Source organism: Haliotis cracherodii, unplaced genomic scaffold (assembly GCF_022045235.1).
Source record: "Haliotis cracherodii isolate W230 unplaced genomic scaffold, xgHalCrac1.p SCAF_7, whole genome shotgun sequence".
NCBI lineage: Eukaryota > Metazoa > Mollusca > Gastropoda > Lepetellida > Haliotidae > Haliotis > Haliotis cracherodii.
In genome coordinates, this window is record NW_027266330.1 from 9,543,172 (window position 1) to 9,565,920 (window position 22,749).

The window sequence follows — 22,749 nt, forward strand, 5'->3', positions numbered from 1 at the left end:
ATATTTATAATTTCATAAACTTAGTTACATTATAATTTTATATATGTCAAACTGAGAGGACGAGTGTTCACCAGTGAACTCATATCACGGCCGTGTCGCGCCGACTTCTGCCATGCCACAACCCTAGTGAACAGTGAACAACGTGAATTGTCAGTTCTCAAAACTAACAGCCCGTCAACGGTCAAATACAGAAAGTCAAGGTATTCAGTCACAAGCGCGGATGATCATCACTGTAAAAACAAGCCGTGCTCAACGGGTGATAAAGTGTGTTAAAAAGATTGACATTTCTATCTGAGATATCGCGAGAGGCGGGGCGCGGCCTCTTAATCCAATCACGGCGAACCACTAGCCGAGCGGCCGTGGTAAGGTGTCAATCTCTCCACGCTAAGCCAATCAGCGAGCTCGTGTATTGTAGACCGACACGCCCCTCCCGCTGGGATGTGTACAAGGCAACTGTTTTGGTTGGGACGAACAGCACTTTCCCTTGAATCCACTGGCTGTTACTCGTGTTTGCAAGTCCAGCCAACCACATTTGACAGTAGGTTTATCATCGAGATTAGTGAACCGACTTTATCTTAAAGCTTACAGCAGCGATTGTGAGTTGTATACGGTGAATCACCGTTGTTGTAACAGCATCAACTGATGTGAGAGACACAGCACCTTGTGGATACATCTCGCCAACTCCCCACATCACCGAGGCCCCTTGCCGCTACCCAGCCAGGGACTAAGTTCATCATGATCAACCCGTTCATGGATACTGCGCACACCCCACACCTACCCCCAGGGGCACTGAAGCTGAGCCCGCCCCACCCTATGGGAGACGGTGGGGGGATGCACGGACAACCAAACCATCAGTTCACCACCCAGACAAACGGATTTGGGGTGCCCCACACTCACCCCCACGCGGTTCACGGTGGGTACGCAACGAGAGAACTGTTCCTACCGCATACCAGGAGGGAGATGGGTCTTGGGGGACCCGATACGAACGCCACCCCCCATCACAGTATGTTCGTACCCTCAAGTGCGGGGCTCCACGCGGCTCACCACCCCGACCCCACCCCCAGCCATGTGTTGTTCCCGGGGCTTCACGAAGCAGCTCACCACAACCCTGGACATATGAACATGAACAGTCCAGTGCCGTTGTACAGGGATCAGTTTAGCCAAATGACCACACGTCCGGACCATTTCCCCCCGCCCCAGCACCATCTAAACATGGGGCATATTAACCACCACCCCATGAACATGACCCCCCACGGACCCGGGGCCTTCTTCAGGTATATGCGACCCCCGATGAAGCAAGAACACACGTGTTTGTGGGTGGACCAAGAACAACAGGAGCCAAGGAAAACGTGCAACAAGACATTTAACACGATGCATGAAATAGTGACACATATTACAGTGGAGCATGTAGGCGGACCCGAACAGACAAACCACGCGTGTTACTGGCAAAACTGTCCCCGTGAAGGACGTCCATTCAAAGCGAAATACAAACTTGTCAATCACATCCGAGTGCATACCGGGGAAAAACCCTTCCCCTGTCCCTTCCCAGGATGTGGCAAAGTCTTCGCAAGGAGTGAGAATCTCAAGATTCACAAACGTACCCATACAGGTGTGTATATTTCTTCTTCTGTATCTCCACTATGTTATCACAGCGACACGGATCACCGTGACACGGGAAATTGACATCCTAGTTCTGCGTATAAGATCCTAACATTATCACAATTAGACGAAATCGACATTTTTTTCGGCTTGTCATTTTCAGTGAAATGGACATTCCTAACGGATGTGAAATGTAAAGATCACTTTTACGCCATATGTTTTGTGTAAAAAGCCGTAGCTAAATACTGCTGTGTTTATCGTTAGACAGGAGTCTTTAAAAAGCCGCTAATCACTTATTCGGACTGTATATTGCAACCAAAACACCGCGGATTTATTTTTCACCTTTCGTACTCTCCGTGTTATGACAACAGTTAATTTCACGTTTAAGCTAACCGTCGCATGGCAAGAGTAATTGTTATACAAACATGATTGTTTAGAAACGTGATAAGCCCTTCTTATCGAAGTGATGACATTTGATTGCGTTCACCACGATCATTAAGTAGTTGACTAGCTTCCCTACGTTCGACCATGCTAACTGCCATATCATTATTGTAAATATTTGTTTAAGAAAATCCCTACAAATTGTTTACATGCAGATGCTTTCTCCTCTATCCGCCGTTAACATCTCTTCTAATTTCTAAAACATAAACAAAGTATTTTATTTCACCTAATATTTTCTTTACAATCAATACTTAAGACTATTTAAATTCTTTAAATTTATTTTATTTTAACATGTAAGTATCAAATTTGTTTCATATCGATGTTAAACATAGTAAAGGATGTTATGGCCCTCGAAACGCTCTGTTAATTTTGTTTAAAAAATAAGACGGATACTATTGAATAATTTAAGTTGATTGACTGACGAAGTACATTTTTCTGTGCATATTATTATCTGTGGCAAGTCACCTAAACGTGGTTTTCGTTAATATTTTATCCTGTCCTTTTGAAGTTATAATAGATGAAATCCATCCGTCTAGCAGCAACGCTGAGGATATTGCTTGTAATTTGATTATAGAATAGTATAAACAACCCTCCTCCAAATCAGGTTTTAATTTAAAACAGGATTATAGATTCGGAGTAAAGGGAAATATGGAGAAATGTGTTTATAAGAGGAGCTTAAATCAAAAGCATAGGTTTGGTTTATTTTATTAATATATCTTAACCAGTTTAGCAATTTTCAGACCTTGTCATTAATATTTAAGTTCTTTGATACATATATTACATTTTGTAAATTTAACACTTCAAATACGTATTTATTCCAGTGCTCAATTTAGTAACATGTGTAATATTTATTATACATAAGGTTATTTCGATATAACAGTCAATATTAAAATATACAAACTTGACAGTTTGCTGCGATATAAACAATGTATGATTGTAAGAACATTTAATATGTGTGATATTATAAGTATAAACTTACACTAATATCTAACATGAGTAATGCAGGTTTCAGTATCTGTCTGCAATCTACATGTGTTGATGTCAATTGCTACGAAATCGATCACGCGTACACGTGGGGTGCGCGATACATACATATGGTTCTACTACGGGAAATAAGTACCTTGACAGGTCTGTTTTTAATTTCCTCGGGGTTTGGGAAAGTTGACTAAGCTATAAAGTCATCCATGATGAGCCTATCCGTCGTTTATTTCAAAACCAGAAGCTAATGCTCACAAGTGGAAAGAAATTAGTTCTTTCACTTGGAACCGATGAGCTAAAATCAGTGTGTGTTTGGGCCCAGGGTCGGCGATTGCAAGTCCTGAAAACCGATCAAAGCTCGTGGACCGATAAACGTGCACGACACATGGACTTGACCCGAAAAATAACTCAGAGAGTTTGACAACATGGAAAAACATGCTTTCACCGTACTTAAACAGATTCAGAGCGCGGCATCGTAATCTCTATACCCTCTTTTAACACGGAACACTCGCTTAATCGCATTAGGATGAGAGAGAATTTAGAAAGGTATCGAAGTACGGTCGTCGGTTGGACTGAACTGCGAGGCCTATGCTACTACGTGCATTATTTTCACGGAAATAAAGCCTCTTCCTTATAATATTAGGAAATTAATTTCGTGTGATCTCTCCTTTTTCACCAACCATATACAATCCCTTGAAATATACTTTAAAATGTGTTTATTATTTAACCCTAATTGTTTATTTCTTACGAAATATCTCAAACACGCTGTATTGACAATTTCGAATTTACACGTCACAATCTAAATAAATACGTGGAGAATTTTCTTTGAGAAAAACTTGTAAATAATGTAACTTGAAACCAGAATTAAAACACACATGTTGAGAGTTACGACTAAACTATATCAAATGTAAGGCCTCTGCTCCTGTGCTTCAGTTTAGTGTAGATGAGGCGTTTAAAACAATAAGACATTGCGAGTTTATTGGACCCAGGGGGCTAGGGAACCCTGTCGAACACTTCACCAGGGCAGGGGTGAAATGGACCCCACACGGACACCGCACTCCCAAGGGGGTGCGTCTTGCAAAATCATTATTCGCGTTTTCTTAAGCGTTTTATCAACTGTAGGTTGGACGAAGATGTTTTGACCATTCTTTAAAGGCAAATCTGGTACCAGGGAAAGCGCTCGGGGTTTTGAAGCGAAAATCCGCTGCAGTTGTGTTAATCATTTAAACGTGTGCTTAAATCTGTTCACTGAAAAACGCCGAATGATGACTGCGAGAAGTAGGACGGCTTTGAGAAGCTTCACGTCACTGGATATTTTTTCCATACGTCAAAATAACACTCATGTGTGTAACCTTTAGCTGTTGTTATTTCATCAAATATTTCATCTGTTTTAAGTAAATTTAACGAAATAAGTCGACGTCCACACTAACACTACAAGGAAGGTGGCAGTTAAGTCATAACCCACACGAGAACAGTATCATTAATACTTATTGAAAAATCAGCAATTATCTTAATTCATAACATATTTTTTTAATTTTCACTGAATAATTTAAACCTATGAATATTGAGTGGATCTTGTTGTGACAATGATTAATATGAAGATAGTTACATAAGTTTCCTGATAAGAAGCTAGCAATAAACAACACACACTTGCAAGATTAAACGACCTAAATGCAATATAATAATTATAGAAAGCTGCTTCGAATTAACACGTTTTTCCGGCGCTTGCTAAATCTGTTGTTAATTACGCTTACAGTGATTAGTAGTAGCTGTAAATTAATTACTGTGCCAACCACTAAAGGTGTGGGACATGCATTACGAAAACAATCTTGTAAACATATGTTTGTGATCTATATTCATCAACACGGCGAAATCGTTCTTATTATGACAGTATCGTTTTTGATTATTACTCGACTTCCTCAAACATTTTGGTAAATAGTAACGTGTTCATTGTGGTTGGTAATGCATTACTAACAAACCTCGGACAAAGTCTGCGGGATTAATTGTTACATGGGACTGGTTGTGTGAAACACATGTGTCTAGCACTATCACACTTTACTACCGCACAATAAGGGTTATTATGTGACAAAGTAGGTTACATGTTAATTAACGGCAATGACATTTAAGCCTTGAATATTTCCCCCGTTGTCATAGCGACAATTTGGAGTTGAATATACTCTCGAACACGAGGCACACAAAAAATGTATAATTGTAACAAAAGATGTTTTTTTAAACTGAAATTTAAGAATCGTTTTATGATGCTCCTGACGCGATTTATCAACGTAATGGTTGGTGTATTTGTTAGCCAGAAGACCAATCATACAATTATGATCAATTTCCTAAATTCCAAATGATCAATTAGGCAATTTTCGCCATTAGTCCGTCATGAGTTTGAAAATATTTTGATTAACCGTTCTGCGAGTCGTGTGTAATTGAATGAAATGTAGAGACGACTAAGCTGAATGTACACTGGCCTAATCAAGCTCGTTTTCCTCAACAATTATTTTCATATTTGAACATTACAGAAGTATGGCCGATATATAAGTACTTACCTTAAACAATCTAATGAGTCTCTTGGCATTTTCACGCAAAATAATCGTGTCAATTACTACTACATAACGTTGGTCCTCTGTCCCGTAAGGGTTTAATGTTTTTAGATTTACAATAAAAGTGATTTGAAAAAATAAAATAAACTTTTGGCGCCACCAATGCTTGTTTGATAACAAAATTCAAATTCTTCCTCTTAGCCTTACGTTTGGATAGAAAGTCAACACAAACAATACTTGGTCACTATCACATGGCAATACTTGTTCATCGCTGGAAGAAAATATTTATAAAGTTACATTTAGTCATCGATATGGCTAAGTTTGCATGCCGTGATATGTTCACCATGCTTATATTGTTATTCAGCTATACTTATTGTGAATAGTCTGAGTTGGAATCTTCCAGGAAATTGAATACGGTCAGCATGAAATTGACAAGGATACATTTCAAAACGGTTCTTCGCTCGCTATTCAAAAGCATATTTTGATTTCATATCGGATTACAATACAAACTACCCTGCTTAATAATGCAGTTGTATTCTTTATTAAAACACGTATCTATTCCAATCCGAAATAATTATAGCGACAGACACTCCACAACCGGTTTTGTTATATGGGGTCTTTGATGTGTGATCTGTGTACGTTGTATATTACAACGACGGTGAAATTAACAACATTACATGGCAAATACCCGCTAATCTATTTCGCACAAACAACTTATTTCTCCGGTTAACGTGCTAGTGACGGGGCCACGTACGACAACATACAGACGCCTTTCTTACAGAATCTACGTAACTAGTTATTAGGGTATATCTACCGTGAGATATATTCATAACTGGCTGGTATGGAACACAATGGCTGCACCAGACGCAGTGACAACGGCATCGCTCTTCTCTGCACATGACTGGGGAATTATAATAGCTGGCTACAAACTACAATCGATTCCTTGGCGTTGATCAAAATATTGCCATCTGACGAAAACGTAATTTCCCACGCTATTGTATTGACACTGATTGTCCTGAGCTCCATTTAGGTCTGAGCATTGAAACATTTCATAATTGCAATTATTATAGATGTTTAAAAAAATATATTTGTATCCGATTTAAAAATAAATTAAATTATGTATACATAACTATGTATTTGAGAAAATGGCAAAATAAAACTCATCATAATTTTCACGTATCATATCATATAATCACATAATATGACTTTTCTAATCAAATTGATAATGACGTAAACAACAATCTTGATTATTGTTCAGGCCCTATCAAGAAGTTTGAGGAAGTATTCGTTTAAAAAGCCAGTGACGCAATATATACATTTCTGAAATTCATGCGGTGTGATTGTGACGTGTACGATTAGCCAGTCATTACCTGGATATGTAGTGACGATAGGTTATCTAGAGCTTGTATCTACGCCCTACCTATCAATCGCCCGTCACCAATATGACACGCACGCCTGTTCAAAGTTCATAGACACTTGTCAATTTCATACCAGCTGATCAGTCCAATCTCAAACCCACAGCTGTCAATCAAATATCGAGAATCACCTGGTGATATTCACATATAACTCATTTTCAATCATTTTAATCAGAGTTTATTTCCGAATTTAGTTCTGTGTTAAAAATCATTAACAGAGTATCACCACATTTACACATTTCTTTTTTAAATACTTCAATAAATTTTACATTCTCAAAGAATTGGAACATTAGTTTCATCAAATATTTAATTTCCGTGTAGGTTCTGTGATTTAATAAATATTATTATTAACTAAACTTAATGAACTTCGTAATGTCAGTTCGGCATTCTAAGTAGAAATGCAGGTACACATTGAAAAAAAGCTTAATGCCGGTATTCACCTGCCATGTTAGTATAGCGGATTAAGCAATGGGCTCAACCTCTTAATTACGTAACTAAATATCCAGTTCATTATTGAATCGACACATCAGCTTACTGCTAACATAAATATTTGCACGAAGCATAAAGTAACTCCCAAACTTTATCCCAAAGCATCAATACGTTCTGGTAATAAAAACAAATCATAACACGGTATTAATATAAGTCCCATCTGTCAGACGGTAAGATCAGCTGATCCTTGATAAGGGTGTTTATATCAAGCAATACAGGTTTATCCCATTCACCCTGTTCCGTTATTAAGCTTGACTGGATTACCGTGCCTGTGACCGGCCTAAATTGACTATCATCGCTTGCAAACTTAATTTTCGTTAGCATTATGCGGCCGTGCAATTGGAAACGTACAAAGCAATTCTTCCTCGCGTAGAGAGATAGTTAGGTCTTGGTAAATATTTTCATTAAATCACCAATTCCTCGTGCTCGAATTGATGCAGACGATTTATCCCAATTAAATAAGAGGACTGGATGTGGGGAAATCGGCGAGTAGAGTCAAATGTCACAGTATCAATATTACTGTATTTTTCTGATATTTGAAAGGGAAATAAGTTTGTTTTAGCCCCATGCTTAAAAGTTTAGAATGATATTTGATAATTGTAAAACAAGGTTAACAGATATTATTAGGTCTCCAAAATGTAGTTTCATTTTTTGGAAGTTGGGATTCTTTGGTGAATAATGGAGTGTTTTGAGAATTATTGAGTTATAGTCGGTATCAGATTTCAGACCCGATCGGTTAGTGTTATCTTGGTAATGCGACCAGTCTTTTAAAAGAATTAAATCTGATATGCTTACTAATTTCATTTTAAAACCGCGAACCTCTCCAAGGAACCTAAGCATATTACCTCTTCGATATCTTTTGGGAATCTATGACAAAAACCAACTAAATCTTCTAAAACAGATATTTGTGTAACGGGGCATAAATCTTTATGAAAATGTCAGTTTTCATTTTTCATAAAATGCTGCTGTGTTCAACGATATAACGATACACGTATACTTCTGTGAAACTGTAAACCAAAGCTGATAAAAAGTCAGTTCCCCTTTCTCCGAAATCCTTTTAAAAAGCTGGTTTAATCTTCCAAAAATTCACTAAATCGTCACTCCAAGCCCATATGTGTCGCGGGCCCAAAAGCCATCTGGGTTTAGTGAAATTCAGCACCGGTTTTCTGATGAAATGCAGGCTTTTCTCTTGCCACCTCGTTATGCAAGTAGAACATTAAACACTCCGAATTCGCTTCTAATACCAGTGCACGTTTTATACTTCTCCTGGGATTACTTGCGAGTAAATTCCCGCTAAAGTGATATCTAGTTTGCCAAGTGGACAAACTGCTGTACACTCATTCGAGAACACTGGAAAATGTAAAATATCAACCGTAGACTGCCTGTCATGTTTCAGCGTGTTTAATATTTAACACGTGTGATTTCTGCTGTCCCTGATGACGATTAAGGTTTTGAATCGCTTGTTCTTCGTTAAGAGTTGATATGAATGATTAAATCAGTCGATTTTCCGAAACACTTGTATCCGACATTACACGAACAAATATCTCGCATTCAAGCCAAGTTTGAATAACACTTAAGAAAACGAGTGTTATTTTATCATTTGCTGTGAATTTCCAACGTTACATATTGTATTTTCACCGCAAATATTATTTCAAATCGTAATATCAATAATTTTAGATTTACATGGTATTTGTTGACGTTCTCCTGATGTTGTTTTTATAAGCTCCCCTTAGATTGAACGCACAAATAGGAAGGTTTAACGATAATGGGTGCGTTCAATGACACTCCTCAGACTTCATAATCCTGTACGCTGAGAAGAGTGTCTTGGCCCTGAATATCGCTTGGGTCAGGACAAATTCATTCCTGTAAAGCATCGTTATTTGAACACGCAAAATTATTGACCTGCAATGTACGGCGAGCAAACGTAACCGTTTTGTCAATTTGTAAGCGTTTGTCAATTCCGTCTGTCCTCGTTTAAAGCAATTCTATGTTTTGTGAGAGCGATTTACCAACGCTTTTTACTTGAGAATGAAAACCACTTTTGTCCATATTGTTCCCCTCTATGCGAGCTGTTGTATTTACGTCTTGTTCTTTCCGTCTTTTCAGGAGAGAAGCCGTTTAAGTGTGAGTACGACGGTTGCGACCGGCGCTTCGCCAACTCCTCCGACAGAAAGAAACATTCTCACGTCCACACCAGCGACAAGCCCTACAACTGCAAGGTCAAGGGATGCGATAAGAGCTACACCCATCCGAGTTCTCTGAGGAAACATATGAAAGTCCACGGAAAGACCTCTCCCCTTCCATTTGACTCAGATGACCCTGATAGCCCCAGCAGTGACTCCACTCCGGCCACCAGCCCCACCACAAGCAGCTCCAGCGCTCCAGTGACGTCATCAAACTCTCTCAATTCGTCATCGTTGTCCCAAAGTAGTCCCATCTTGTCCCTCGGCGCCCCAGGGCTCGTGCACCCCCACCCTACAAATCTCAGCGAGTGGTATGTGTGTCAGAGTGCTGCTGGTATGCCAACACCCCCAAGTGATCATTCCCCTATCAACTCTTTAGCCCACATCACATCGCTTCACCCCCCTCCGGTCGTGCAATACACGTGACGCCATAGAGACTAATGTCGTGAAACTCACTTCCTCAGTTCCAAACTGCAATATGGTGCATGCGCAGTTGATGGTTTCCGGTGCGTCTGCTCCGAGAGATACTGCAGCATCTCATGACTTTCACTTCCGGTGGAGACGAAGGTTGCATGCGTGAAGGTTAGGCGAAGCCAGAGATACTCTCGGGGTATTTTTACCTGACAAAAACGGAACTCCCAAAGAATATGCTTGTTTATATCACTAGGAACAGTATTACAGCGAGTTCAAAGCGATGACGAGAAATGACGAGAAAATACGAGAAGGACACGAATCGAGAAACAGCTGTGCAAAGACTAGTGATACAGAACAGTATAACCTCTAGCTTGCCACTTATTTCTGTATAAGGACTTTTTGTGGTGCTCACTGAGGCAATTCATAGTGACTAGGAACGAACTTTGACATTTGACCTTAACCTCTCACGGGGAGTCATGCGTCGAAGGTACAGTTCCTTTATTTAACTTCTTACCAAAAATATATACCAATGTATACTGAGACCGTTGCTATGGTTTCCCGTAGTCGACACACAGCATTTGTTCTCTAGTTTTCCGTCCATTTTATTTCACTTCACAAGTATCGTATGGTAGCCAGATCTAGGTCCAAAACAATTAGCCAAATGCAATAATTCTTGTCGTTTGCGCGGAAGCCCAAACAATTTGAATCTCACAATATTGTTATTGCCTTTATAAATTTTATTAATTTAACTGTTGTTATATTGGAGATGTTGATTATCGAGGTACAAGTAGTGAACAGCATTACGGAATCTCTTAAGCGGAAGTGACGTCACATTAGCAGGTGGCGCCACAACCGCGAAGTGTCGTCTGCTTAAGCCATTAGCACGTGCTCTGACTTTTCATTCCGTTTTAAATAGACTCGATCATTCACTTGATTGAAACCTCCCAGATTCAACCATCATAACATAATTGAATGGATGGTTAGCCCAAATTAACCATTGTTGTCTAATGATGGGTTCATTTTGAAACGTGACGTCATCATGGCTTGCAAGTGAGACCGTTCTACCAATATTTTATGGCATGGTTGTCGGGTGAAGTACCATAGTAGCAATTGAGGTCCTTCTCGACCCTACGCGGGCCTGTTGAGACCTGATCTGGCATGGTCAGGCCTGACAATGAGACTGTGGTGCTGCTCGGCCTCTTGTGCCAGGAATTCCTGGTCGGACTTTGGCTTCTAAGCCAGGCCTGGCGTTTTATTTATTATACAATGGGTAAACTTAAAGTCCCGACTCTATTGAGTGATTGTATGTATGTCCGACTGTATGTATGCTAGAATAGTCACGATTGTAGATTTCATACGTCTATGTTAACCATTTGTAAATACAAATTTTGAAAACATTTCAGCATTCTCGTCCGTTTCATTTGACTACCTTCAAGTTGAAATACAAAGTGTATTTCATAGAACGCATCAGCAATCACATTCAAGGACAAACTGGCGAAAAGAAATCCATCTAAATTAATCTTTGAGTCATCAATACTTTTGGAAAACGTATTCCGAAATTATTGAAGCATTGTATGGAAGAACGAAGATGTATTCTTAATCAATATATATTAAAGAAAAACACCTAAATCAATTTATGAATGGGTATCGTTCTCGACAGATTGTTCCAATGCGGATACTGCTTTTCTGGATTAGCAATTTAGTGGAACCCCTAGGCCTAGGATGGCATGAAAGCATTTAAATCACAATCATATAGCCATAATAGTAGCTTAACTTGAAACATACGAGGTGCATTTCGAAGTTAAAACAGTCTGCAAGTCATATAGACATTTCCCCAACGTCTGTGGATTGCCATAAGAAGCAAGGCTCCCCTCCTTTGAACCTGCGTGTTAAATCATTCTTGCAAACAGACTATATCTAGAGGGATGGAGAAAGTCATTTTCCAGATACTTAAAAGAAAAATGACTGATGTTTTTTCAAGACTATGTTGGGCACTGATGAAATGCACACGTGGTTTTGCATTTTTGCACACTTGATATAAAAGACTTGTATTAATGCATACACAAGGGACTATTAAATTGGTATGGGTATATCTGTATAGTTTCAAATTGTTACAAATTGTTGGTTGTATTGTTACATGCATTTGGATCAAATCTCTTTGGATCAAGAACAATCTCAAATCAAGGAAACGTTGATTCAAATATTAATTTAGTGACGATTACTTAGAAAGGTACATGTCGTGATGGGTTAAGCCAGCAGCTGTTTACATGGGTAATGGGTTTTTCGTTTTCCTTTGAGTTATAACTTCTTTTAACCTTTATAGTAATAGATAAAAAATGCAAGTTCCTTAAACGAAAGTACGATCTCATAAGTTAAGACAAAAATAAAATAATTGGGCCAAAACTTTGTTTTTAAGCTAAACCATACACTTGAACAAACTTATTTACTGATATATGACGTTTACCGTCGTGTCATGATTTCTCTTTTTGTAATAAATGTTTGCTTTCTGAAGATCTTATGCATATTTAAATCTACAGTTACGACAAGGATTCTATTTTGATCATAAAATCGCATGATCACATTTTTCGTGTGGAATGAAATATTCAAACTCAAGTATTGCGCGTGACATAAAATGGAATGAGAACGATGCTAACTATTTCATTTTAAGCACATATTCAACAAGCTTATCTAGTATGATAGTCTCACCTGTCTAGTTCATGAGCGTTTGAATATGCCGGCATTTTTAATAAGTTGTCTTGATATAAGCAACAGCTGGCCATTATTAATCATATACATTATTATGTGGCACACTGGATGCTATATTATGTAAATACATTATGTAATATAGATACTTTTAAAACAGCAATGGCGGCATGTAAACACGGAATTAGTGTTTTATGAATTTAAAACTTAAGTATTACGTTATTTCATGGATCATTTGCTCATGTAATTGTGTCCATATAGATAATATGTAAGTAATAAATGTAGCATTTAAGAGCATTTATAATATGTAATGTAATAATTTCGATTACTCATGATAACGGGATCTGTACAGCTGTACTTGATCAATTGCTAATTATGTATCCAATATTCAAATGTGAAATTAACAGTGGATTAATAGCACACGTCGCAAAGCCTTTCAAACTGAAACAACAGCAATATTGATTTGAAACACAAGTCTCGAACAGGTCATTGTTGTGTTTTTGATCACGAGAAGTTGATGCTGATAACAACAAATGCCATGTTGTTTTAGTACCCGTATCGTGTCAATAATTCTGAAATATGTATTTTAAGAAACACGATATATCGATATGTGTCAGTGACCAGATACATTCGTGACTGAACCATACAACGATGAATATAATGAAGATATTTGACTTTGATATAAACATTAATTTATTTTTTTAAATACGAAATTTTTGACATAGGTCAAACTTTCGTGGTATAAAACCAGCGTGTAGGTCGAACTATACTTGTAACTCGACAAACGCCTATCCATATTCACAAGACATCTCTTCTGTAACAGGACATACATTTGCAGCACATGTTCAGAATGACTTTGGATCGTAAAATAACGTTATGAGTATGTTATGAAGATAAATCATATTCATACTAATAATCAATCAATAATTCACCCTGGCTGGGAAACCACCCACTCTACTTATGCATATTCTAGTTACTATAATTAACCATATTTCTACATAAAATCATTTGCAATTAATGCTTATGACGTCCTGAGTTCGTTTAATCAGCAAATTCTGAATGTCACCATATGTGTCGTAAATACCACACATGAAAGGCGTTGTTGACATGTACAACTGTACCAGGCTAAAGGTTGACTATATAAGGGATAATTCACCTCAGATGCAATTCTTAAAAATCACTTCATTAGAACACGTGCATATGATTAAGAACGTTCAAGTGTATGTTAAGCTGTAATGGATTATGTAGACAATGTACATAATCGTTATGATTAAAATTTCCGTTAGATGCATATAAAGCTGTAATATATAATATACCTGTAGTAGATATGTCTTTAATCTTACGAAATTATATGTCTCTATTTTCTGTCCCCCTTCCCACTATTCCCTTTCCTACAAGCAATGTAGAGATTACTGATGGTCAAACGAAAGTATACATCATGTTTACTCGTGGCTTAAAGGGAAACAAACAAGACATGGTTATTCGATGGGGATGTATTTGATATAGGTATCATGGGGGTGTTTGGGACCCTAAGTTTGCAGTGTTTCACCGACTGTTTTCAGCGTTTAAACATTTTTATAACTTTTGTCATTGTTTGGTCAAATCCAATTTTCAAGTGTATACTTTTGCTGGCAGTTTGATATGATTAATACATACATGTAGTATCCAACATAGCTCATGTCTCTTAAACGTGAAACCAAAATATTATTTTTTATTGAGACATATGAATTAAATTGTATTGTATACACGAGATTATACAACTACAGTTCAAAACATCTCCAGTGTTTTCTTGTTAATGATTTAAAGGAATATGATTTAATCAAAGAAGTCTTTTGTAAATATAATATCATTTGACAGCATTAATCTGCCGCGAGAATCTATTCCTTTGAGGAATTCCCAACCAATGATATTCACTCCCTCTAAATATCATAAACCGCCTGGCTTAGTTTAATCGTTGAACGCTACAGTAAGAAGCGAACCTTTCAGAAGACATTGCGGCGATAGAATTCTTAATGACACGTTTGATTCGTAAATAAAATTTTCAGATGACATTAATGATCTTAGTCAATGACATTAGGTCGCTACCTGCTGTGCTCATGGGGAAGGTATTTTCACCTTTATGGCAATATATTGTCGCTGGGCTTTGAAGGGATAGTTTCATTTCGCCGACACTGGACATATGGGCTCGACAATCTTTGTTTTCTCAAAAGCAATTATAATAGTTGAACACGTTAAGCTGGAATATTTCATACAGTGAACATTTGGCATCATAATGATATTCGCCATTTTTTACAGACTGCTTGCGCAATTAATCTAATATGAAATATATAAATGTGTAAAACGAACATATTGACTTTACTGGTTTAGGGGGATTTATTATGTAATAATGTTATAGACCTATTCTTGTATTATTTTAGTTCATAGACTCACAGGCTGTCGAGTGATCGTCACACCTGATGGCGTGACACAGTTTGATATCATGACATATTCATTGACTTATATCCATGGCTATTATGTAACCGTCCAGTAAATATTGGTTTTCAAAACATTTAAAGCATTTGACGTGTGGTGGCGGCCCTTGTTAACTGCCTTGACGTATATTCCACACTTAACACAAGTAGGTGTATTTCCACCATACAAAGACCAACATTGACTTCTACATAAGATATACATCAGCGTATGGATTTTTATGTAACCTTTTTATACATACAATGGTACAATAAAATGTACTTTTCTATATTTCTTGAAGCACAAAGTAGAGCGTATGAAAGACCAGATAGATATATAACAACAACATAAATGATAATAATAATAATACTCTTGGCCTGATGATGTTCGTCTCTCCTTGGTGGTTCTAGATAGGGAGGACAATAATAATAATATCACTCATTATAAAACGATATATATATGTATATATATATATATATATATATATATACACACACACACACACATATATATATATGTGTGTGTGTGTGTGTGAGGGAGTGAGTATATATATATATATATATATATATATATATATATATATATATATGTGTGTGAGGGAGTGAGGGAGTATATATATATATATATATATATATATATACACAAAGTAGACACGCCATTGGTCAGCCATTAACGGTCATGTTACTTACTACACGCACGTTGATGGAGACTTGCTGTCGAAATTTGTTCTAGCGTTGGACATTCAAAATGATTACGTTCCCTGTTGGAATTGTGGTGACTGGGTATAGTCGGTGATTGAAACACAACCATACATTGGCTTACAATAATACATTTTCCAAATGTGTGCAAGGTTTGTTAAACTAGTTATGTTTGAAACAGTTTCTATCCCGTTTCCCATAAGCGTATATTAGCTGTGATATATCCCTTTTTGATTAGCAAGACGTCGCTGTTTTTTGCATACTTCTTGTCAAACGGAAACGATAGTTGGAAAACAATGTCATTGTCATAATTTTGTGTATTACAAATGAGGCATGTGTTCGCTTAGTTAGAGTGGATTTCAATTAATAATATTTTGTTGGGTATCGAATATCATTGGTACTGAAAAAGGTATCACATGTTACTATTATTACTATGTTTTATAATGCCTACGCCGGAATAGCTTCTACAGGACAATGCATGTCGTAATATTGAAACGGAACGGAAATAGTATTATGATATTCGTCAGGATAGGTTGAACATGCAGATATGTCGGCATAGTTAACATAAATGGAATTTCTCCAAAAGGACATCAATCTCTCCGGTGGACTCGTTCTGACACAAATGAACTGAGTCCTAACTAACCGCTGTCAATAAAAACGAATTTTGAACGGATATACACGTCACATTGCTCTTAGTCTTTTATGGTGGAATGGGGGTTGTCAGAGGGAGGGGTTGTAAATGACATGTGAATATATCGGATGATAAAATCTAATTATGAAAAATACGGTATGATATATCTGTTTGAAATAACACAATACGTTTGATCCTTTGTCAACGACCACAGTATGTATAATAACTTATACCCAATATTTGTTCAAACACCCACGTGTGTGATATTCTAATAATTGCTTTCTAGGTTAGGGATTTGGGAGGAGTTGTAAAACACAAAGGACTACAGATTGTCTTGATACAGGACCCATGCACCTGAATCCTCAGTCACGCTTGAAGGGGATCCCCGCAAACATGGCTGCTGCAACATTTTGCCTAGCTTCAGTCTCTGATCAATACACCGGTGAAAGTATTACACATCTCTCCACGTCTGACCCCAATGCAATTACTCTTCATATTAACTAAATAAAATCATATCCAGTGAAGAAGTGATCGCGGAAGCTACAGTGGCGGGAAATATCTTCACGAGCAGACGATAGAAGTGTCGTCTGCTAAAAGGCGATTTCAATAAACATAGCAGACGATCAAGGATTTGGAACCGATGTGTTTTACAGGCTTCAGTAAGTGTGGAAGGATGTTTACTGGGGCGGAATGGATTGTGTGAAACGCTTTTTTAAGCCTTGACTGTTACATATTTCACACGATGCTATCATGATGCAACTATGGCTTGCTTAGTGCGTACACTGTCGATGACATTGTATTCAATTCATTTAACTCAATGGAATGTTGAGTTATTCTGAACTTGTCATAATACGATTTGTTTTAGCATTTCTACCAGAGAAGTGTTACACTTTTAAATATAAGTGTCGGTTTATAATTATATTTTCAAATAATAATGAATTGTTTGAAAATCAAATCCCGTTTTTAATTTACAGCCAGTTTTGTAAATTCATAAAAAGTTCAAATCCAGTGCACATCAAGCACACCCTGACTTGATATATCTCCTTATATATTTGCAGTACTATTAAGTTTGCACTCCAATTCTTTATCCACCTCTTTAAATGCACACCTATCTCCTTAAGCACGTTCCTCGAGTGATATTTTCAATTCCGTATGCATTTGCTTATCGTCCAGGTATTAGGTATAGAAAAATAAATGGAAGCCGTAAAACGCCGATACTGGGGTCATGTCGTTTTATGGTTCGTTTTATCAATACAATTTGGAAATTATATCAACTCAGGCGAGTTTGTGTAAAAAGTGTGCCACGGTAAAAACTAAAACGAAACAGGAGAGGAATGCCTGACTTAACACCGTTCTTCTTCAGTCATAAAGGCATAGCGCTTAGTTGATAATAAATTCAATCAAGTTCAAACTGCATGCCAAATTTCTTGAATATTGTTCACTCAAGTAGAAAATACGGAATTTGAATCCAACTGATTGTGACACGGCCCAATGCATGAAACTTGGCTATCAGTTTTACAACTTCGTGAGAGATGTAAAAAGAATGGAAAATGATTTGGGCATGATGATTCTGTTTTAGAACATTAAGAAGTGATATTGAAAGTGCTTAAGAAACACGGACAAACAAGGCTGTGTTTAACATCACCTGTGCTAATTTCATAGTAATTAACTAAGTCCACGATCCCAAAGATTTCGCTGTAGAAATGACGCTTGCTATTGTTCTCAAATTGCTAACTATTTATGTATCGTCCAACAAAGCACTAACTAATGTCCCGTGTAAAAGTGCAGCTTATTCTTACCAAATAATCATTAGTGAAGATCGCCTTTCAAAGTCGCAGTTTTACCATCATGGAGTGCGCAATCTATTGTCCCTCACAAACGTCCATAAAACAATATATGCACTACCTGTAAATCGTTAATGCTTGTACTGCAGCTTAAAACACGCCCCAATCATGTTATCTCATCTTAGTCGTCGTCTAAATAAAAAGCCAAATATGATCAAACAAATACAGTATGTGTGTCGTGTGATTATCACAGAAAACAAAGAAGATGTATTTCATTCTAGACAAACACAAGATATACCTTGTATTATCCAAATATTTGTTATTAAGTTTTTACATGCATTTAATAACCATATGATAAAACGTGTTCCTTTTATAGGTTAAAATATATATCAACTAACTTTACATATTTTTTTTAAAGTTTATTCAATAAAACATATTTCTTTTATTTAAAACACCACTATTTCATATTTATAAAAATAACATAATAAATACCAAAGTTAACTCAATAATAAAAATAACAAAAAAAAGAACAGTTTCCATTTGTTTTAAAGGACACTTAAAGCTACCAGTTGATGTTTTGTTTTACAGTGTTCACACTTAGCGCTGTTGAGTGTTTGCACTTCATCTTTCCCGTACTTAGCTGTGTAAATTAAGTGTTGAAAATGACGCGAGTAGAGGCTGTGAAACTACACATACATCTAGCCGTACACATCCACGGAGTGACACGCTCCACTGTAAGTATACAGCAAGCACGGAACTTGGAGACTGCATAGATTTCACGGCCAGTGATTGACATTCATAGACCCACTCCAGGCTATACGCCGGCAACTGTAGTCGATAGTCGGATAAACTTCTATATTATGTGGGCAGTAGTTTTTCAAAGAAAAACTGGATAATACCATCCTCTGCGATACGTGCATTAATTCCACACGTGTCGATAACTGGGTTAAGGGGTTTCGGCTTGGGTGATTAAACAAAAAGATTATATTGATGTGCATGGAAGTTCATTGTTCTAGACCGTTGTGACAGGTATTTGGCTTCAGTGATAAACTTTGTGATAAGAATAATAATAGATAGGTATATAATGACAACAACTTAGGAGTATATATATATATATATATATATATATATATATATATATATATATATATATATATATATATATATATATATAATATCTATATATATATATTATCACCATCATATATATATATATATATATATATATATATATGTGTGTGTGTGTGTGTGTGTGTATGTGTGTGTATATATGATGGAGATAATAATAATAATAATGATAATAATAATAATAATTGTTGTAGTTAGTTGTGGAAGTAGTAGTGGTAGTAGTAGTAGCAGTAACAGTAGTGGTAGAAGAAGTAGCAGTAGTAGTTGTTGTAGTAGTAGTAGTGGTAGTAGTAGTGGCAGTAACAGTAGTGGTAGAAGTAGTAGTAGTAGTAGTAATAGTAGTGAGTGAGTGAGTGTGGTTTTACGCCGCTTTTAGCAATATTCCAGCAATATCACGGCGGGGGACACCAGAAATGGGCTTCCCACATTGTACCCAAGTAGTAGTAGTAGTAGAAGTAGTAGTAGTAGTAGTAGTAGAAGTAGTAGTAGTAGTAGAAGTAGTAGTGGTAGTAATAGTAGTAGTAGTAGTAGTAGTAGTAGTAGTAGTGGTAGTAGTAGTAGTAGTAGTAGTAGTAGTAGTAGTAGTAGTGGTAGTAGTAGAAGCAGCAGTAGCAGTAGTAGTAGTAGTAGTAGTAGTAGTAGTAGTAGTAGTAGTAGTAGTAGTAGTAGTTGCTGTAGGAGTATTGGTCGCAGAAGATAGCATTGTGGTTTCATCCTCCCTCATTCACAATATTAGTTAGTTGTTCATGTTCATTCCCCCTTCCCCAGCTGATGTCGACAGTCGACGATCATGTCTGCAGCATCTCGAGGCGTGGCAGTTGCATCTCCTGTGACCCTTCAAGATCCCGTGATTCGTTTGTTTATCATTCCCCACTTCAAACGTGTAAACAGTGACCGCACGACATCAGCGCCGCCGAGCGCGTCTTGCAGGTTGAACACGACGAAGCAGACAAGCCACCGACAAAATATTATTATTGTGGTAAAGGAGGAGTGATTTGTTGTGCCCGGCGCTCGCTCCGCCAGTGTCGGGATTCCTCGTGACTCGTGGCCTATCGTCGGCCAAGTTCGCCAATTAGCGTCAGTTGCCCTCCCCTCGCTGTCTGTCTTGTCTGAATAACATGTCTTACGATGGGCAAACACGTAATTCGAGCGTCTTTCCTCTCCCACGCCACCACCATGTCAACTTGATGTGCTAGTGACGTTCTCCAAATAGCCTTCCCCCTAGCGCCGCGGGGTAGAATTGTCTCTTCAATGAAGGCAGCTCAATGAGGAATTTTGAACCCTTCGTCTATAGAATACCCTGTTCCTAATGACTACTTAGTGGACCCAAACCCTATTCTAAACCCTCCCCATTACATCACACCGAATTACCCCAACAAAAGCAAATGCTTATATCCCATAATCGCTGTTATAGAATTACAGTAATCAATGTCCATCTGAGGCCTAATGAACTGGCCATTCTTAACTGATGATAGTTGTCCGGATGATCGTATTTAACCTACTTCCTGTCAATTGGCAGGTTGTCATTATTGCGGATGAATTGTTTTCAAATGACGATCTGGACGCATTAAGTCCAATAGATAACTACTTATGCCGAGATCCTTATTATAAGATGAATGCGAATAAGTTCAAATTTGTTGTCTATCTTATTTTCCAGTTGGGTTAGTTATGACATGTAGCGGCGATCTCTACCGGACATGACAGCTTCGCTGGGGGTCCGAATTATTGCGAGAACGTTTTCACGCCTTGTTTGAAACATTTTGTGATTATTACCCAACACGCCTTATCAGAATAAAGTAATTAATATTCCACTTGTCTGGGGTCACGTAAGAAAATGTAACTGACAGATATGTCAGTGACGTCATTACTGCTTTCACCGCGTCAACAAACACTTTGAAACTGAAATCAATTCCTAGGGCTCAGATAGTAATAACCTATCTTACTACATGTCCTTATTAGAAATTACGAAATTACCTTAACTTGTAGAACTTAAAATCAATTTAATCTGAAATCCATCCGAAAGATTCTATGTTTATTTTTTCTGATTTAAAAATAAATATAAAATCTTTTAAAAATTTAATATGGTCAATGTGTCATTAGAAGTATTTTTTTTTGTAAACAATTGCTGACGTTTTCCGATGACATTGTCAAACGTAACTGATTAAAAAATAAGAGCAATCGTTGAAAACCTCCCTGAATGTTGGAATGACGTCATCATGACGTCATTAAAAATATTGGTCATGCATGATTCGGCATTGGTAACTACATTTTACACATATCCATAAAAGTATTTATCAGTTTTGTATTTGAATTAGTTAATATTGAAATGCGAAATGTTACGCGTTTCAAGTAGTATTTATCGGACAACTCAATATTATAATCACGCGATGTCTTTGAAGAAAAAGAATAACAATTCTGAAGAAATAAATAGTTCATCTTAATGCTATTTATCACACCATTACGTCAAGTCATTTCAAATTTCATAATGAAATTGGTCATATTGTCCCTCCACTTTGATAAGGTCCTGGCACGGATCGCACACGCATTTAACATTTTATGTATGTTTTTGTTTAATATTGTGATTTAAAATATGGTCAACAAGAGTCAGATAAATTTACTATGCAATTGGTAATTTCTTATTTATATGCCCATTCCTTGGAAATAAGACCGCGATTCTCACCCTTCGAATTTGGACTTTCAACAATTACGCAAGTCGTGAGAATCTGAGTTAGAGATAAGTCTTAAAAAGATGGAGCTATGGTCCCTGCCAAATAATAAGGTGACCTTATTGAGCTTGGGAATTGGAATATTTCGGACTTAGGATAAATATTTTGTTTAAAGAGTGATAATCCGGCTACAGCTAAGCCTTTTTGTAGTCAAGTTCACACTTCTGCCGCCGTCCTAAAGTCGGGCAAAGGTTTGCCGGAAATAGGTGCCAAAGATTTGGTTACCTCCAAAACATGTCACGGTTCAGGGGTCAAATGTCGGGAGGCAGTGACCCGATGGTGTTCTCTGACATGTGTGGGAGATGATAATAATGAATGTGTTAAGAAGGAAGTACGATTGAACATGTAATTATTATTATTATTATTATTATAGTGATTCTGGGATCTCGGGGTCGTGACGGTTGCGCAACAAATCGAGACTTATGAGACGATGAAAAAAGACATTCCACTCTATTTATCATTTGTGAAGAGGAATATTAACACCAAAACTGTTTGATCTTGCAAGGTCAAGGTTGCACATGTGCTTGAAAGTAAAATTGGTATTTATCCAAAAAAACACATTTATT

The 22,749-nt window shown here is 37.3% G+C and overlaps 1 protein-coding gene across 1 annotated transcript; it reads left to right on the forward strand.

Annotated features, from left to right (window-relative positions):
* Positions 1-465: 465 nt before the first annotated feature.
* Positions 466-11,467, forward strand: LOC139447241 (zinc finger protein ZIC 4-like). The gene is made up of 2 exons (XM_071228502.1): positions 466-1,609; positions 9,575-11,467. Exons 1-2 carry the CDS (start codon positions 736-738, stop codon positions 10,075-10,077), a joined length of 1,377 nt encoding a protein of 458 aa, XP_071084603.1. The 5' UTR covers positions 466-735; the 3' UTR covers positions 10,078-11,467.
* Positions 11,468-22,749: the final 11,282 nt, after the last annotated feature.

Coding starts and splice junctions, on each gene's coding strand:
- LOC139447241 (XM_071228502.1), top strand. CDS start 736: ATGATCAACCCGTTCATGGATACTGCGCACACCCCACACCTACCCCCA. Junction 1,610..9,574: donor TCACAAACGTACCCATACAG/GTGTGTATATTT, acceptor CCGTCTTTTCAG/GAGAGAAGCCGTTTAAGTGT.